Source organism: Emys orbicularis, chromosome 17, assembly GCF_028017835.1.
Source record: "Emys orbicularis isolate rEmyOrb1 chromosome 17, rEmyOrb1.hap1, whole genome shotgun sequence".
Lineage (NCBI taxonomy): Eukaryota > Metazoa > Chordata > Testudines > Emydidae > Emys > Emys orbicularis.
Window position 1 is genome coordinate 10,935,544 of NC_088699.1, and position 16,603 is coordinate 10,952,146.

The window sequence follows — 16,603 nt, forward strand, 5'->3', positions numbered from 1 at the left end:
TAGCATCTGTCCCCATCTCTGAGCTCCCCTCCCTAGCTCTGCCCCTGCCTATGGTATGCACCGTGCAGAACCTGGGTACCACCGAATGGGGGGAATGTTCTACTTCGCCCGGGGCGCAGGGTGTGGGGGTCAAAGCAGGATGGTCCCACAAAGCCCGGGACTGTTGGGAGGTGTCCCCCACTCTCCTTTGCCCCCACCCTCGCATTAGGCACAGTCAAGTCATTGCACAATATCTTTATTAAGGGTGGTGAGAACAGCCATGGAGCTGCGCACCCACCACACAAACATGCAACAGACTCTCCCTTGTCTGTATTCCGATGAAAGATCAAAGTAAATAGCCACTGTGGCATGCAGAGATTTAATCAACTAGCCCATTCTCCTTCGGAGTCTCTCCCCTAGTGTCCCATCCAGTCAAGGTCTGATCCCTGCTATGGTGCACTCCAACCACCGGACGGAAGAACCCGCCCTGAAGCGACTGGATCCCTCAGCATGACAAGCATCTGCTGAGCACTGTGTGTTCCGCGTGTAGTCAGCATTTCTCTCTGTGCCTGTTTGCTCACTGCACAGTCACCCCTGGTTAATAATGCGTAGCCTGTTTGCCTTCTTTCGGTTCCTGTCAGCAACTGACTGCCGGAGCCTGGAAGTGCTGACAAGACTTTTAAAACAGAGATGCTGGATGTAGCAGCCAGCTTCTCAGCGGCTCCCACCCCAATATTCCCTTCCCACACTTCGTCCCGATGACTGACGGCTTCTCTGCCCGGCCTTCTCTGAGTCATGTCAGAGCTGCCCAAAAAACGGAGCCTGGCTTTACAAGCAGAATGGGAAAGTCTGTGAAGCGTGTGGTCTAGCAGACTCAGCAGGCCTCAGTGCCAGGCCCACAGTACTCAATAAGATAATCAGCCGTTCTCAAATTTCATTGCACCGTGGCCCCCTTCTGACAACAAAAATGACGACACGACCCCAGGAAGGGGGACCGAAGCCTGAGCCCGCCCAAGCCCTGCTGCCTGGGTGGGGGAGCCAAAGCCCAAGCCCGAGACGAGGGACCTGTAACCTGAGCCCCGCCACCCAGGGCTGAAGTCCTCGGGCTTTGGCCCCAAGCAGTGGGGCTCTGGCTTCAGCCCCAGGCGGAGGGCCTTGGGCTTTGGCCCCAGCAAGTCTAACGCCAGCCCTGGCAACCCCATTAAAACGGGGTCACGACCCACTTTGGGGTCCCAACCCACACTTTGAGAACCGCTATGATAGATAGATCTGGCCCCTTTTGTGGCTATGGCCACATCCCCTTGTCTTCTCTTGTGTTTCATTTTCCTACCCCCGTAGGTGGGGACAATGACATGTGGTGTATTGAAAACTGGTAAAATTAAAAGCTATTCCTGGTCCTGCTTGCAGGCTAGAGGGCTCTGTAGGGAAGTGTGTGATCTGGCTCCTCAGCACAGCAGTCAGTCTGCAGAGAGGCAGCCTAGAGCAAAGTGAGGTGAGTTATGCTGCGCTGCCTTAGGGAGCAGCCTGCTTTCTCTCTCTCTGCTTTTAGTTTTTGTGTGCTAAATTTCTGGATTTTAAGAAATAAAGTAGCATTATGTTGCAACCTTCCAGCAAGAGTATTGTATGTTTTTATCTAATTGCTCTGTGTGTATTATTATAACACGACACTTACTCAGCCAGCTCACAGAGGTGTGGTGATGAGGCTTCATTAGTTAATGTCTGTAAAGCAATTTGGATAATACTTTACATTTCTATAATCCCTTCTGCCTGGTGATCTCAGAGGGTTTTAAGACATTAATGAATGATGCCTCACAGCATCCCACTGAGGCAGGGAAATTATCGCTACTTTACAGATGAGGAAGCTGAGGGACAGAGAGATGAAGCGATTGCCCAAGGTCATCAGGAAGTTTGTGGTGGAACCAAGAATATATCTCAGTTCCTTTGACACCCACCTAGCCACAGGACCATCTTTCCTTTGCAAAAGTAAAACACGACGTAAGTGCTAAGTATGACCATTTTTATTGTGTATGCATAAGTCCATTGTTAGGAAAAGGTCTTACTTCTACTCTTCGCATCATCTCAGAATACAAGAAAGGTAAGAGAGATTCAAAGACATGAGTGCTCTTATGCAGTGTATTAACTGTGGGTAGAACCTGGAAGGATCAGAATTGTGATTTGATTTGGACTGGTATCCTGAAAGGCATATGCTCACCTGAACCTCTTAATGCTACAAAACTGGGAGGAAAAGTTCCTAAGAACAAGCTGTCTTGAGAGTTATCCTGTCATTGCTGCTTCTGGTTGGTTCAGAAATGTCAGCACTTTTACGGCAGGTGAGAACCTGACACGGGGAGAAAAACTGAATTACAATGATTAAGGGAGAGGTTGTCAAAAGAACTCCTCTCTTGAATGGAATGAGACCCTAATCAAGATGGCAAATGAGGTAGAAAACGGTGTGTCTGTACAGCACTATGAAACATTACAGCATTAAAGAAATGATCCAAACTCTCCCAGTGTTTTGGGGCATACGGAGCTGCAGTTTTAGTTTAGGCTCATTTCAGATACTAGCAATCACTCATGCTTTAAATGGTAAGGTAGCCACATCATTCCAAATATCAATCAAGCCTTGTAGCTTAAAATGTTCTGTTCTTCCCCCCTATGAATTTGTTGCTCATGAAACTAACTCACGCCAGGCATAAGTGCAAGCTGTTGCTGGGCAAACCTCCACCCACCAGCTCTGCCAGTGTAACTCGCTCTTAGGGTGACCAGACAGCAAGTGTGAAAAATTGGGATGGGGTGGGGAGGTTAATAGGAGCCTATATAAGAAAAAGATCCAAAAATCGGGACTGTCCCTATAAAATTGGGACATCTGGTCACCCTACTTGCTCTTGACCTAAAAGGCCCCACTGTTCCAATGCTAGGCCTCTCTTGAACAGGGATTGTAAATCACATGGTGGTTTAGAACACCCTGCCTATTCTCACATGGGGTTTGACCAGGATTTGAACCAGGGTCTCTAGAGGGGAAAGGTGAGTGTGTTAGCCCCCAGTGCATCAGCCAGCCCTGGACAGAATTATCATGTGACTGTTTTCTTTACAGCACCAAACAGTCTTTTTACTAGTTCCCTGCTTGACAGAGGCACCATTAAGGGAAGACTTGATAATTAGCAGTTGTCTACACTATCGTGTATTCACTGTGGGAGCTATGAAACAGGCACAGTTTGAACCATCACTAATAATAGCAACAATCGTTATCCTGAGCTCCATTCCTAAAGCAACTTTTGTGGAGCAAGATCCCAAAGCCAGGTGCAGATTGAGGGCTGGACTCAGCCCTCTGGGTGTTGGTAGTGCAGTATTCACCTCCTTTCCCACCAGGGGCAGCTGTATCAGTGCAGGGGAAGGTTGCTCTGTATGACCCCTGCCAGTGGTGGCTTCCCAGGAGGTGTGCTAAATCAGTGCATCTCCTGGGTGTTCAGACCCTGCCTGCTCCCTGTCTGGTTTGCCCATTTTGTAGGTTGTTCTGATTGTTTGTAGGCCATGGAGGGGGGTGGTAGGGCATGCAGCCTGTGCTACTGTGCCTCTCCCCACATCTAGGCAAACTTTCTGCCACCGGGGTTCTGCTTTCAAATCATAGAGCAACCAAGAGAATGAATTTGTCCAAGTCTATATAAAGAGAGCAACCATCTGCCACTTAAAAGCAGCCACTTCTGGGGCGGAACTCAGCAGTGCTTGTACATGCAGCAATTGTGGACACATTGTTCGCACCCAGCAGTGCACGTGTGTGTTTTTGTGGCCCTAACAGGTCCAACATTCAGTGTTATATCTGCTGCAAAAGGCTCTAGCCATGCTTATGGAAGTCACAATTTCGGAAAGCTGAAATGAAAAGGAAAAGAAACAAGAAGTAGCTTGCATGACCTTCACTTTCTCTCCCTAACTGCAAACTCGGCATCAATACAATGTACGATCCTGAGACGGAGCAGGTCTGCCTGAGGCACACGGCCACATAGAATTGTCCCATACCTGACAGAGAAAAATAGCCTGTATGAAGTTTTTTATAGGCACGGTAATAACTCATTACGGAGCCCGGAGACGTTTTCCTTGCTCAGCAATACTGCAGCTGGCCTTTGCAAATGGTCACATACAGCAGGGGTTTATTCAGGGAGATTTTACTTTGTTTTCTAGAATGGGCTTCTGTTGAAAGGGGAACTTGCTAACACAGGTACTTTGTAATAGGATACCGAATACGTGGGGAGTGATCCTTAGCTAGCACCATTCGATCTGGTCTTTGTATCTACATCATCAGTTCAAATCTCCTGGTGGGTCTGAATCTGATGGCTTCCTACACTGTCAGGCATCATGTAAGGCTTGAACCAGTCTCTACCATCTCTGTCTACCACACTGTTTGCCGGAATGGCTACCTTTGCGTTTCTATAACTTAACTTCTTTACAAGGATAGGTTGTTGGCCTATAGCTCAACCCCCCAACCTGGAGGTTCAGAGGACTGCTTTTCATCTGGTGCCTGCCCTTTGACCTGGCCCTACCAGGGTTCAAAACTCCTACTAGCATATTTCTCATGGTCATTGCCTTCTCACCCCTTCAAGGGGTTGGCCCAGGGAAGGCCACTCAGGTCAGAGGCAATCAAAATTGTTACCACCTTTTAGCCTAGGCGAGATAAGGCCTGCTGGTTCCTTTCTTTAGATCTGGATGGTTTTCAGTCTATTGTCTGAGCATGACAGACAGGCGCATATCTAAGGGTGCTCGCAATGCACAAATATCCGAAGGAAGGAAACTCCAATGAAGGAGAAGGTGACACAAAGAAGGGTGACTAGGAGTGACGGGAAAGAGAGGACCATTTAGGCTGAATAGTGTGATGCTTTCTCCAATAGTAAAAAATCTATCAACCTGTGGAATAGTCTTCAAAAGTAAGTTGGGGGAAGCCTCTTTGCTAGAGATATTTAAAACTGGGCTGGGCAAAGCATTAGATAATATACCGCGGGGAACAATCCTGAGGGGTAGGTTGGTGGGTGGGTCTGTCTATCTCCATCCAGATACACATAATACAAACACTTAGTGAGAGACACTCATTCCCCGAAGAGCTTACAGTCCAAATCAGTGGTCTCCAACCTTTTTACGCCCAAGATAACTTTTTGAATTTAAGGGCAACCCAGGATCTGCCCCGCCCCTACCCCAAGGCCCCACCCCTTCCATGAGGCCCTGCCCCTTCCCCAAAGCCCTACCCCGCTCACTCCATCCCCCCCTCTCTCCGTCCCTCGCTCTCCCCCACACTCACTCACTTTCACTGGGCTGAGGTAGGGGTTGGAGTTCGGGGGGGGGGGTGCGGGCTCTGGGCTGGGGCCGAGGGGTTCGCAATGTGGGAGGGGGTTCTGGGCTGAGCCTGGGGCAAGGGGTTGGGGTGCAGGAGGGGGTGAGGGGTGCAAGCTCTGGGAGGGATTTGGGTAGAGGAGGGGGCTCCGGGCTGGGGCAGAGTGTTGGGGTAGAGGAGGGGGTACAGAGTGCTGGCTCCAGGAGGGGTGTCAGGGCTGGGGCTTGGGGTGCAGGAGAGGGTTCAGGGTGCAAGAGGGGGTATGGGGTACTGTCTCCGGGAGGGGGCTCAGGGCTGGGGGTTGGGGTGCAGGAGGGGGTTCAGGGTACAGGAGGGGGTATGGGGTACTGTCTCCGGGAGGGGGCTCAGGGCTGGGAGTTGGGGTGCGGCCTTCCGCCGGGCAGGACTTACCTCCAGTGGCTCCCGGTCAGCAGTGCAGCGTGGCTGCCGCTAAGGCAGGCTCCCTGCCTACCCCAGCCCCACGCCACTCCCGGAAGGGGCCAACGCGCCCCTGCAGCCCCTGAGGGAGGGGGCGGGAGGGCACGTAGCTCCGCGCACTGTCCCTCTGCAAGCACCGCCCCCGCAGCTCCCGTTGGCCACAGCTCCCCGTTCCCGGCCAATGGGAACTGCGGGGGCGGTGCTGGCAGGCAGGAGCAGCGCTCAGCCCCACTGCACCACCAGAGATTGCGATCGACTGGTTGGTGACAACTGGTCTAAATAATAGACAAGACAGACAAAGGGTGGGAGAAAGGAAGGACAGCTCTTTGGGGGAAGGGACCATCTTTTTGTTCTGTGGTTTTACTGTGCCTAGCACAATGGGGCCCTGGCCCATGTCTGGAGCTCCTAGGTGCTACCACAATACAAATAATAGTACTTTATAATTAATAATAATTATGATTACCCCCATTTTACTGATGGGGAACTGAGACACAGGAAGGCCTCAGGCTAGATTCTGTGCTGCACCTCTCATGGTACATGGCCCAGCAGGTCCCGCCCAAGAGGAGTGAAGGCAAAGGTGACCTAATTTATAGCCGGATGCCCTGCAGCCCAGAATAGCTGTACTGCCAAGGACTCCAACCACTCCCCCTCCCTGGCAGGTGTGGACCATGGAAACATGTGAGACAAAGCCTGAGTGTCCACCTGCCCCGCCTCTTAGCTGCTAACCCTCCCTGATCCCTAGCTGATTTCATTGCAAGCCCCGGAAAGCAACCACTTTCTTGGGAAACTGGCCAGTTGTCAAAGGGCTACTTCTCAATCTGTGCTGGTACATATGCATGGGCTTGTTTAAATCGTTTATAATCAATATCTGCCTTTTATGATTTGCTTTATGGCCTCCTCGCTTAAGTGTCTGCTGTGGAGAAAAATGCTTTATAATGAGATATTAAGGGAGGTAGTTGCATCTGGTAATTATTACATAAATGGTATTTGAAGAGCAATTATTTGATGGCATCTTAATTTTGGTTGTTGCCCCATAAATATAGTGAACAGGATCTTGCTGCTCACAAGCAGTTGAAGTGCTGGATGCGAGGAAGAGCTGTGTGGGTGGTACTCATGGAAATTAGGTACCCCATGCAGGCACACTCGGTGAGTCAGCCACTCGATTTCACCTATCAGGCAGCAAAACAGATCTGATGATGTACATTTGCATCCAAGAATCCTGTGGAGGCAGCAGCCCCGTCTGACTGCTCCTGTCTGCCTCATGTCAGGTATTTGAGCATTGAGGAGTCATTCAGGTGTGATAGGGGAGCTCCGTCAGTATTCCTTTGCAGGGAGGACATGTGTAATCCGTTTAGCCTGGATTGCGCTGACAGTCAAATGCCAGCTACTGATGGGAGTGGCTGGCTCGGTTTAGCAGCTTTGTTCCTCCCACTGGGAGACTGAAACTTGGGAGAAGGACTTAGGAGAGGAAAGGGGCTGGGTTTACGACTTCAAGGAGCAACAGTCCTGGTGACGATGAAAGGCCTTTAAATTCTGCAGTTAAGAGGCACAAGGAGCATTAGCATTCTGGAAACGCAAAGCAGGGGGTGGGACTTGCACCCAACCTGCTGAATCCCCATCCTCCACTCAGCAAACTTGGGGACGTTCAGATCTGCAGCTAAACTTTGCACCCGGGGCCCAGCTCTCAATAGTGGCCCTGCCTGATTTCCCTGGATACGGAGTCCCTCTACTGAGGATGATGGGAGCTGAGAGCCCTCAGCACCTTGCAAAAGCCTATCATATGTGCATATCAGCACTTCCTAATGTTTATGGCCATAAGTACTGTTTTCCAGAGGTGCTGAGCAAACCCAACACCTGACTGAAGTTAGTCCCCTTCAGGAATCAGGCCCCGAGCTCTCATGTGTGCCAGCCAGCATCCGCCTGCCTTCTGTTCAGTTTTGTGGGCTCTCATTCGCTGAGAATTGTAGAAAGCAACAGAGGGTCCTGTGGCACCTTTAAGACTAACAGAAGTATTGGGAGCATAAGCTTTCGTGGGTAAGAACCTCACTTCTTCAGATTGCATCTGAAGAAGTGAGGTTCTTACCCACGAAAGCTTATGCTCCCAATACTTCTGTTAGTCTTAAAGGTGCCACAGGACCCTCTGTTGCTTTTTACAGATTCAGACTAACACGGCTACCCCTCTGATACTTGAGAATTGTAGGTTGCTTCAAAGCCCCATATTGCAGCATATTTGCTTTTTCTCAAGCAGCAAGCACCCCAGGGGGATTGGAACTGCCCAGGCACTGTAGAGGGTTGGAACGAATAGCAATGAACGGGAGTGGGACAATGGAGTCCAGCAGAGTAGCTCGTCACTAAGGGTATGTCTACACCCAGCCGCTAGTTTGGCGGCTGGGAATCGAAGTTCTGGGTTCGACTTATCGCGTCTTGTCTGGACGCGATAAGTCGAACCAGGAAGTGATCGCCGTCGACTGCGGTACTCCAGCTAGACGAGAGGAGTACCGCGGCGTCGACGGGGGAACCGCGGCGTTGACGGGGGAGCCTGCCTGCCGTGTGTGGACCGAGGTAAGTTCGAACTAAGGTACTTCGAACTTCAGCTACGTTATTCACGTAGCTGAAGTTGCGTACCTTAGTTCGAATTGGGGGTAAGTGTAGACCAAGCCTAAGAGGCAGAGAAAGTGGCAGACCTCTTAAGTTTAGCAGTACTAGGTGCCACCGGTGACTATACCTGAATCTGCATCCACCCTGGGTCCCTGCCTTTCTGAGAACAGAGAGTAACAATACAGCCACAGGTCTCAAAGCGCTTCCCAAATGTGGGCCAAGTTTCATTATCTCCATTTTATAGATGGGGATAATGAAACTGCAGCTCAGGGAGGTCAAATGATTTGCCCCAGGTCAGCCAGCGGGTCAAAACTGGGAGCAGAACCCTGCTCCCAGGACTCCCAGCCCTGGGCTGCATGCACAGGAAAAAGCATGGTTCTTGCAGGGCCGTTACTGCTGTCATGGGCTGAAAGGGAAAAAAGAGCTGGAGGCGTGTGGGGGTTTTGTGGGTGATGCAGTTTCGCTCAGTGAGCTCAGGGCATGGCAAGAACATTAAAGCCCTTGGACTCAGCCAGTCCCATCACCCGGATGGTCCCTCTGCATTCCATTCACCTTATCATTCCTGCTCCAGTCCACGCCCAGAGCTCTGCCCTACGCTGGCACCTCGCCTTTGGCCAGGAGGCAGGGTGAGTGCCGCTGCCGACTGCCAAAGCCGGTGGCACTCTGCCACACCAGGGCTGACTTGCTGCAGGTGATAAAGATCTGGCACCCCACTTCCTCCCTATTCCGACTCCATGTTTCCCAATCCCCCCCATCTTTCCCTTCCTTTCCTCCCTACCCATCACACCTTCCTTCCCAACCCCCTCTCCCCTCCCTTCCCTCTCCATCTCTCCTTCCCTCCCTCCCCATGTCCGATATACCAAAACCCTGCCCTGATTCACACCCTGGGTCACCGCACCGACGCCCAGATAGGACAGAGCCCACTGGGCTTCCTCTCAGTGAGTCTGTGTGGCAGGCTCAACATGCTTCATCTCTGCCCACTGGCCCCCTCACTCAGGGACAGGCAGGTGTGATGCCTGGCTTGGCTGTTTGAATAGGAGCTCCCCAGCTAACTCGCTTTGCCTTGCTGCCCAGCCACGTACAACGTGGTGTGATTAATTGGACAGAGCCAGGCACTGAAAACAGCGCAGAGGACTGAGAGCTCCAGATTTCTTTCTGTCTCTTATCGCCCATGGCTTGGATGGGTCGGGCTCTGGCCCCGCCCTGCTGCCGAGCTTGTGGGGAGAGCCACGGCATGAATGGGGAGGCACAGTACGTTAGGACTGGGTCCAAAGCCCACACCAAGGCATCGCTAAGAAACGTGTTTCAGTTTCACCCTCCAAGGGATAAAAGGAGGTATACTGCTCACATAGTGCCCCCTGCTGGTCAGATGGTGTCTGAGCCCTAGGCAGCCTCCCTGGCCAATTGCACCTCTCATTGAGTGGATGTCAAGAGAACTGCTATTCAAGAGGAGGGGAAAGGAGTCAGAAAGGGGGAGGGATGGAGGACAAAAAGATAAGGACAAATATATATTGAAAGTCTTTCCTTATAGTGGGATTCAAGAGTCTGAAATCAGATCCTTGCCATTCTTTATACTGTAGAAAAATACAGCTACCGTAGGACTCTGTGTGTGTGCGTCTAATGGGCACGAGGTCTTTCCTTCTTTCTTTCTTATCTTGTTTTTATCGTATCTATCTGTCTGCCTATCTGGGCTGGCTGCCTGCCTGTGTTTCTTGTGTCAGACATGCAGTCTGTGTGCCTGCCTATCACACTTCACCCTGGTATCTCCTCTCCGGCAGGTCACATTGTGCTGCCTGGTACTTTGTGCAGGGTAGACAGGGAAAAACCCGAGGGAGATAACTGCCCTGCATGTGCAGGGGAGACCTTTGGAGAGGCGAGTGGAGTTTGGACTCTGTGACCCATACAGTCTTTGGCGTCTTCGCTGACCCTGCCAACCGGGGACCAATTAGGGATCGCTGCAGTGGGGGTTTGTAGTGGATTTGACCAAGACCCAACAACCTCATTTCACACAGACCACTCAACAGACACCAGACTAATTTCCTGGTCCCTTCTGGCCTAGGGTGCATTCAGACCAGCAACCCACATTCTGCAATCTGCAGTCCCTCACCAGCTGCCCCCCGCATCAGCCTGGAAGGGATTCTGCTGCACAATACCAGCGGCGATGGGAGGGTACATAAGGAGGTGGAGACATTGGGTGCGTGTTTGTGGGAGAATAGCTGCATTTACTCCATCTGCACCAACATAAAAAGGCTACAACCAAAGAACAATATCAAGAGGAGGAGAGGAATGAAGAGATACTTGCAGATAATAAGCCAGCAGATTCAATCAAAATCCAAGCCTTTACTTAAGTGGCTGCTCCTTCATGCCACGCGCATTCCCAGATTTTCTCTGAGTCCTTTGGCCACCCTCCCACTGCCCAAAATCAGAAAGTAAATGTCTAGAGTGGGTGAGCCAGTTTTAAACAACTTATTTATTCCCTTGGAAATCAGGCAGGAGAAATTATTCCAGCTTTAGACAGAGCTTGGGTCCAATTCTCAGCACTTCTGCATTTCTGTAGACGTTCGTCATAACTCCTTGTCAATATTTAACTTGTAGAAGGCAAATATAATTACATTTATTTTACTCAGGGATAAACAGACATATGGAGGGATTAAAGGCCCAATCCTGGACCAGTGAAATCAATAGTTTAGGCATCGAATTTCAGGGGGAGATGGATCAGGCTCTAAGGCTACAATTTTCAAAAGAGCTCAGCACACTGGGAATACATTAGATGCTGCTAAGGTCTTTTGAAAATCTGGGCAAAAGTTGCACAGTGTAAACTGTGGACGCTAGACACATTTGAAAATCTGGCCCTTACTTAGGTGCCCAGATGGAAGATGAGCTCTTACGAAAATCTGCCTTCAATTGTGGGTGCTGAACACTTGAAAATCTGGCCCTGAGCTCTTTTGAAAATTTGCCCCCACACAACTTGCCCCACCTAGTGTAGTAAGTCAGTAGTAGACCTAAAACTGGGAACCGAAACCAGGAGTCCTTCCTAGTGCCCAGACCACTGTTCTGATCACTGGAAAGCACTTCCTATTTTAAGGAGGTTTATTAAGACTGAAATGTCCTTTAGCAGTAATCACGTGACAGAATTATTTTATGTGTATAATCCCCGTTCTGATCCACAGAAGCTGTCACTCGCCGACCCTTCCCTAGCCTTCTTCACATCAGAGCCCTTGTCAGGAAGAGAGAGGCGTGTGGCTTCATTAGTCAGGTAATATAGACAGTCATCCCAGTTATTTCAGAAATACATTTTTAATGGCAGATTTTTTAAAAACCTGCTTCTCCATCTTTGCTGCTATGGGTCACCAAAGCCCTTGATAATGTCCACCTTTGAACGGCGACCTGGAAGGGTTCTTGTCAGAGCCCGTGGGCAAGGGACAATGCCGTTCCAACTCCAACTGCACACATGATTTGCTGCATGTGCTGCAGTTTGGAAGAGTAATTGTGTGAACATGGAATCAATAGAACCACAACCCTCAATCGGACAGGATGGCTTCTGAATAGTTTAGCAGCTCAGCTTCAGCTGAGGTGGGTAGTGACTGGAGGTGGCTGACATTTTTCACACAAAAGGATTTTTTTGGTCGAAAAATGGCCTGTTTGGGAAAATGGTCTTGACATTTTCTGTTTTTCCAGAATTTTTTCATTAGATGGTTTTTTGACAATTTTTATCAGAATTTTTTGTACTCAATGTGATTTTCAGGAAAGGATTTTGGTATTTGAGCACTAAGGAGTCATTCAGGTGTGATATGGGAGCTCTGTCAGTATTCCCTTGCAAGGAGGACATGTGTAAAATAGTTTAAAATGTTCACTGAATATGTTGCCAAAATGGATCTGTTTTGAACAAAAATAGAAGCAACCTTGGCATTTTGAAATGGTTAGCAAAATTGTTTTTCTGCTTTTTGACCAGCTCTAATCAGGCCTGAAAGTTATTGATGTCTGATGAGTGGCTGGTGGCCTGCCTGGGTTTGATAATCTTAGATCACTTTCATATGGACAAGGGTCTATGTTACAAAATCAACCTCCCAAACAGAAGCAGTTAGCTGTCTCAGCTGTGAAGCCAAATGAACATATGATTAGATAAACCATCTATACCTACAACATTTTGAGGATCTGCATTTACAGCCCTGATCCAATAGCTCCAAAAATACAGGTCTCTACGCACTGAGTTGAAAGATTACACCCTTAGCTGGTAGCAGTAACAGTTCCTTTGTTCCCTCTGTAGACCAGCCGCTAGAGAAAAACACTTAACAGTCACAAAGCTGGTGTATTACACTCCAACCCCTAAAATTAACCTCTCCAGGTTACGGTTGAATCCTGTTGTCGGGCAGTGTGTGGATGCTTGAAATGTTCCTTCTTACATCAGCCTTGTTGCTCTTGGCCCATCTGTCAAATCCCAAACCACTTGAAAAAGCTTTTGATCTTACCTTGCTGGTGAGTTTCCAGTTCCTTTGTCTCAAGGTCATGGGTCAGATCTAGAAGACAAATCAAACAGCCATCAAAAGAAAATGTATCATTCTGGCAAACTCTGCTGTTCGCATTTACTCATCATCATATTTAATGCTTTAAAAAGTGGGTTGCTGGATGGCTTGTAATTTATAATGGCTCTTGATGATGTCTGTTAGACTGAGCCCAAACCGTCATGATAAATGTTTCTGTCTCAGAGAATTCAGTGACATGCTGATGTGGAAATAGATATTTCTTGCTAGATGGAGAGTATTAGTATATTATCAAGCAGCCATGTAGCTTTTACATTCTGAATGACAAGTCTCCCCCATGTGTAACCAACATAATAATTACAGATGCTGCCCCGTCCGCTGCAGTGATGGAGCAACCGTTATTGTTTAGTGTGGCAATGCCTCTTTTTAAAAACGGAGTCGCTGGGGCATTCAGTTGAACCACTGTAGGTGCTTATTTAAGCCAGGACAAAGAGCAGAGCAGTGAAGTGAAAACACAGCAGAGTGTAACCTGCCTACTGAAATATCTCATAATTTACTCTGACTGAACCTTTCTGTCTGTCTGCCTCTTGCTCTGCATATTCTGAAAGCAGAGCACTCTTGTCTCCTGTACTAGGGACTGGAATAAGGATGTTGTCAGCACTCTTCTGGCATTGTCCAGCTTTTAAAACCTGTCCCCCAAGGTAGCTTGGATAGTATATGTGACATCTACTAGAGAGTTAAGCATCAAAGTTCTCAGCCACTGGGCTTCCATTCTGATGAGGAAATGCTTGTAAGTGAATATTCGTCTGTAATGGTCACCATCATGGGCTGTCACCAGGGTGGGGTTGCACTTGAGACCCCCAGCACTAAACGTATAACCCTCTACTAGTTGAGATTAAGGAAAGGCCCTGATCCTCAAAGGTATTTAGGCACCTAACTTCTTTAGCTGGTAGTTGTACTAGACTCATACCTGCTATGGATCACGCATTGGACGGGTGTGTGAAACACAAAATGAGCAGTGGATTTCACTTGCCTGGCTGTGATGGCTGAGTTCTGAAGTGGCCTCTGAAATGCACAGAGCTCTTCTGCTTGTGTAGTTGAATTAAACTGTCTTCACAAAGCAGCTGCTAACCAGTTTGCTTCTGGTCTCTTACCCTTTGCTCTAAAACCAACATGCATATCCTCGACCCATGCTCCTGGCTTATCTTTCATATCATAAAGATATATAAATATAATGAACATACGACATGCTTTATGTGTTTACATTACTGAAATCCCATGATTGAATATAGGAAAGATATTTTGCAATCACAAAAGGCTGCCAGCAGCCTTTTGATATTCAGAGCTGAATTATGCCACTCAGGGCTGCATGCTACAGACATGATGATAATAATCTAACAGTTATCTATGGAGGTGAGCCCTGATCCTGCTTGTATCCATGCTGAGGGGAGCAGGATCAGGCCCATTATTGTGAGGCCGATATATAACAGTAAACTCAAGAGATGAATAAAAGCCTCTGAGAGTTTGTTTCACGGCATTTTTAAATGACTTGGCACCTGGGCCTTATATTAAATCCATTCCTTTCTGCTGATGAATAATGGGGCTGGTACCAATCACACTGGCAATTTAAAAAGGATAGTGTGTGAGCACAGGGGCGTGTGTAAATTTGAGTGCAATGAAGGAGGGTCAGTCTGTGGGGGGAGAATGGGGCAGCAGCTGGGTTCAAACCCTTTGGTTTACAATAGGTTGCAGAGCTAGAAGTGGAGTCTGATGCAGAGGAAGCTGGCTAGGAACCTGGGACCCTATTCAGTTTCTCTTTTTAGCAGATCAAGGTCAAATGCTGGGCGCTTCAAAGCTGTTGGGAATTCTGGCATTGCCTCCTTTGGGACCTGACTTTGGCTCTTCATTTAGAAGGGAAGTGATGATTCCTAGTTGCTTTCCCTCTCTGCACTGGGAAAAGGGAGACAGACTAGAACAGGGGCGGGCAAACTTTTTGGCCCGAGGGCCACATCTGGGTATGGAAATTGTATGGTGGGCCATGAATGCTCACGAAATTGGGGTTTGGGGTGCGGGATGGGATGGGGTGAGGCTGGGGGTGTGGGCTCTGGGGTAAGGCCAGAAATGAGGAGTTCAGGGTGCGAGAGGGGGCTCTGGGCTGGGTCAGGGGGTTGGGGTGCAGGTGGAGGGGTGAGGGCTCTGGCTGGGGGTGCGGGCTCTGGAGTGGGGCTAGGGATGAGGGGTTTGGGGTACAGGACGGTGCTCTGGGCTGGGACCAAGGGGTTCGGAGGGCGATCAGGACTGGGGCAGGGGGTTGGGGTGTGGGAGGGGGTCAGGGGTGTAGGCTCCGGGCAGCGCTTACCTCCGTCCCCCGTCCGCAGGCGCTGCCCCTGCAGCTCCCATTTGCTAGCTAATGGGAGTTGCGGGGGTGACACTTGGGGCGGGGGCAGTGTGAGGAGCCCTCTGGCTGCCCCTACGCGTAGGATCCAGAGGGGGGATGTGCCGTTGCTTCCGGGAGCCGTGCGGCGCAAGCCCCCGACCCACTCCCCGGCAGGAGCTCAAGGGCCAGATTAAAACATCTGAAGGGCCAGATGCAGCCCCCGGGCTGTAGTTTGCCCACCCTGGACTAGAACCTTGCGACCCTGGTCAGTTGGCCTTTTGCAGCAGGTTGTGTCTGCCCAAGCATGGGAGAACTCTGACCTGCTGCTGGGGCTGGTAGGCTGAGCCAGGGCCGGCTCCAGCTTTTCTGCCGCCCCAAGCGTCAAAAAAAAAAAAAAAAAAAAGGCGAGGCGGTGGCACTTTGGCGGCAGCTCAATCGTGCTGCTTCTTCGGCGGGAATTCGGCGGCGGGTCCTTCACTCCATCTCTTCCTCTTCGGCGGCACTTCGGTGGCAGCTCAAAGAGGAAGAGAAGGAATGAGGGACCCGCCGCTGAAGACCTGGATGTGCTGCCCCGATACCGGACGAACTGCCCCTTTGTATTGGCCGCCCCAAGCACCTGCTTCCTACGCTGGTGCCTGGAGCCGGCCCTGGGCTGAGCTCTACTGCCATGTCAGGGCCCAGCCCTGCGAACGGCTGAGCGCATCCTGAAAGGTACTGAGTGACCTCAACCCCTTTTGCGGTTAGTCGGAGATGAGGCTGCTCAGCAAATTGCAGGAGGGACACGGTAGCTGGCAGGATCAGGCCATTAAATTGTCAGGCATACTAAAGTGAATCTATTGAATGGGCAGCATCCAGCCTGCGGGACAGGAGTTTAACAGAGCTTTGTGCTTATCATCACCTGTCATTTGCAGGGGAGAGGAGGCCTGATTCCCCTGTCGTTTATACCCATTTTACACGGATGTAGTGCCAGTGCCTTCTAAAGAGCTTCTCCTGATTTATACTGGAGGCGAGGGTATGTCTACACTGCAATCTGAGGTGTGACTGCAGCTCGGGTGGACATGCCTGTGCTAGCATTGCTAAAAAGAGCCGCGCAGGCCTCAGCAATGCAAGCAGGTATCCAGGGTTCCAGGTGTGCTCGTGCAGCCTGCGCCGAAGCCCGTGCCGCTGCATCTACCCTGCTGTTTTTAGCAATGCTGGCGCTGATACGTCTGCCTGAGCTCCAGTCACACCTGGGAAGGCAGCAGAGACGCAGCCTACATGGGTCTGTCTACACTGCCCCTGGGAATGAGCAGCCCAGCCCGGGGGAAACAGCCTTTGCTTTAACACTGCAACTCGGGCTGCAGGATGGGGCCCCAAGCCTTTCCCGCCCGCCCCCCGAGGCTTCCGAGCCCAAGCTGCGGCCTGAGCAGCAAT

The 16,603-nt window shown here is 50.1% G+C and overlaps 1 protein-coding gene across 1 annotated transcript in view; it reads right to left on the bottom strand.

Moving 5' to 3' along the window:
• The window catches only part of CCDC92B (coiled-coil domain containing 92B), a 54,041-nt gene that overhangs the window by 4,539 nt on the left and 32,899 nt on the right, over positions 1-16,603 (bottom strand). The window contains exon 4 of the mRNA XM_065418070.1: positions 12,802-12,849. Within this exon, the coding sequence (XP_065274142.1) occupies positions 12,802-12,849 (48 nt within the window). The remainder of the gene's footprint in view (positions 1-12,801; positions 12,850-16,603) is intronic.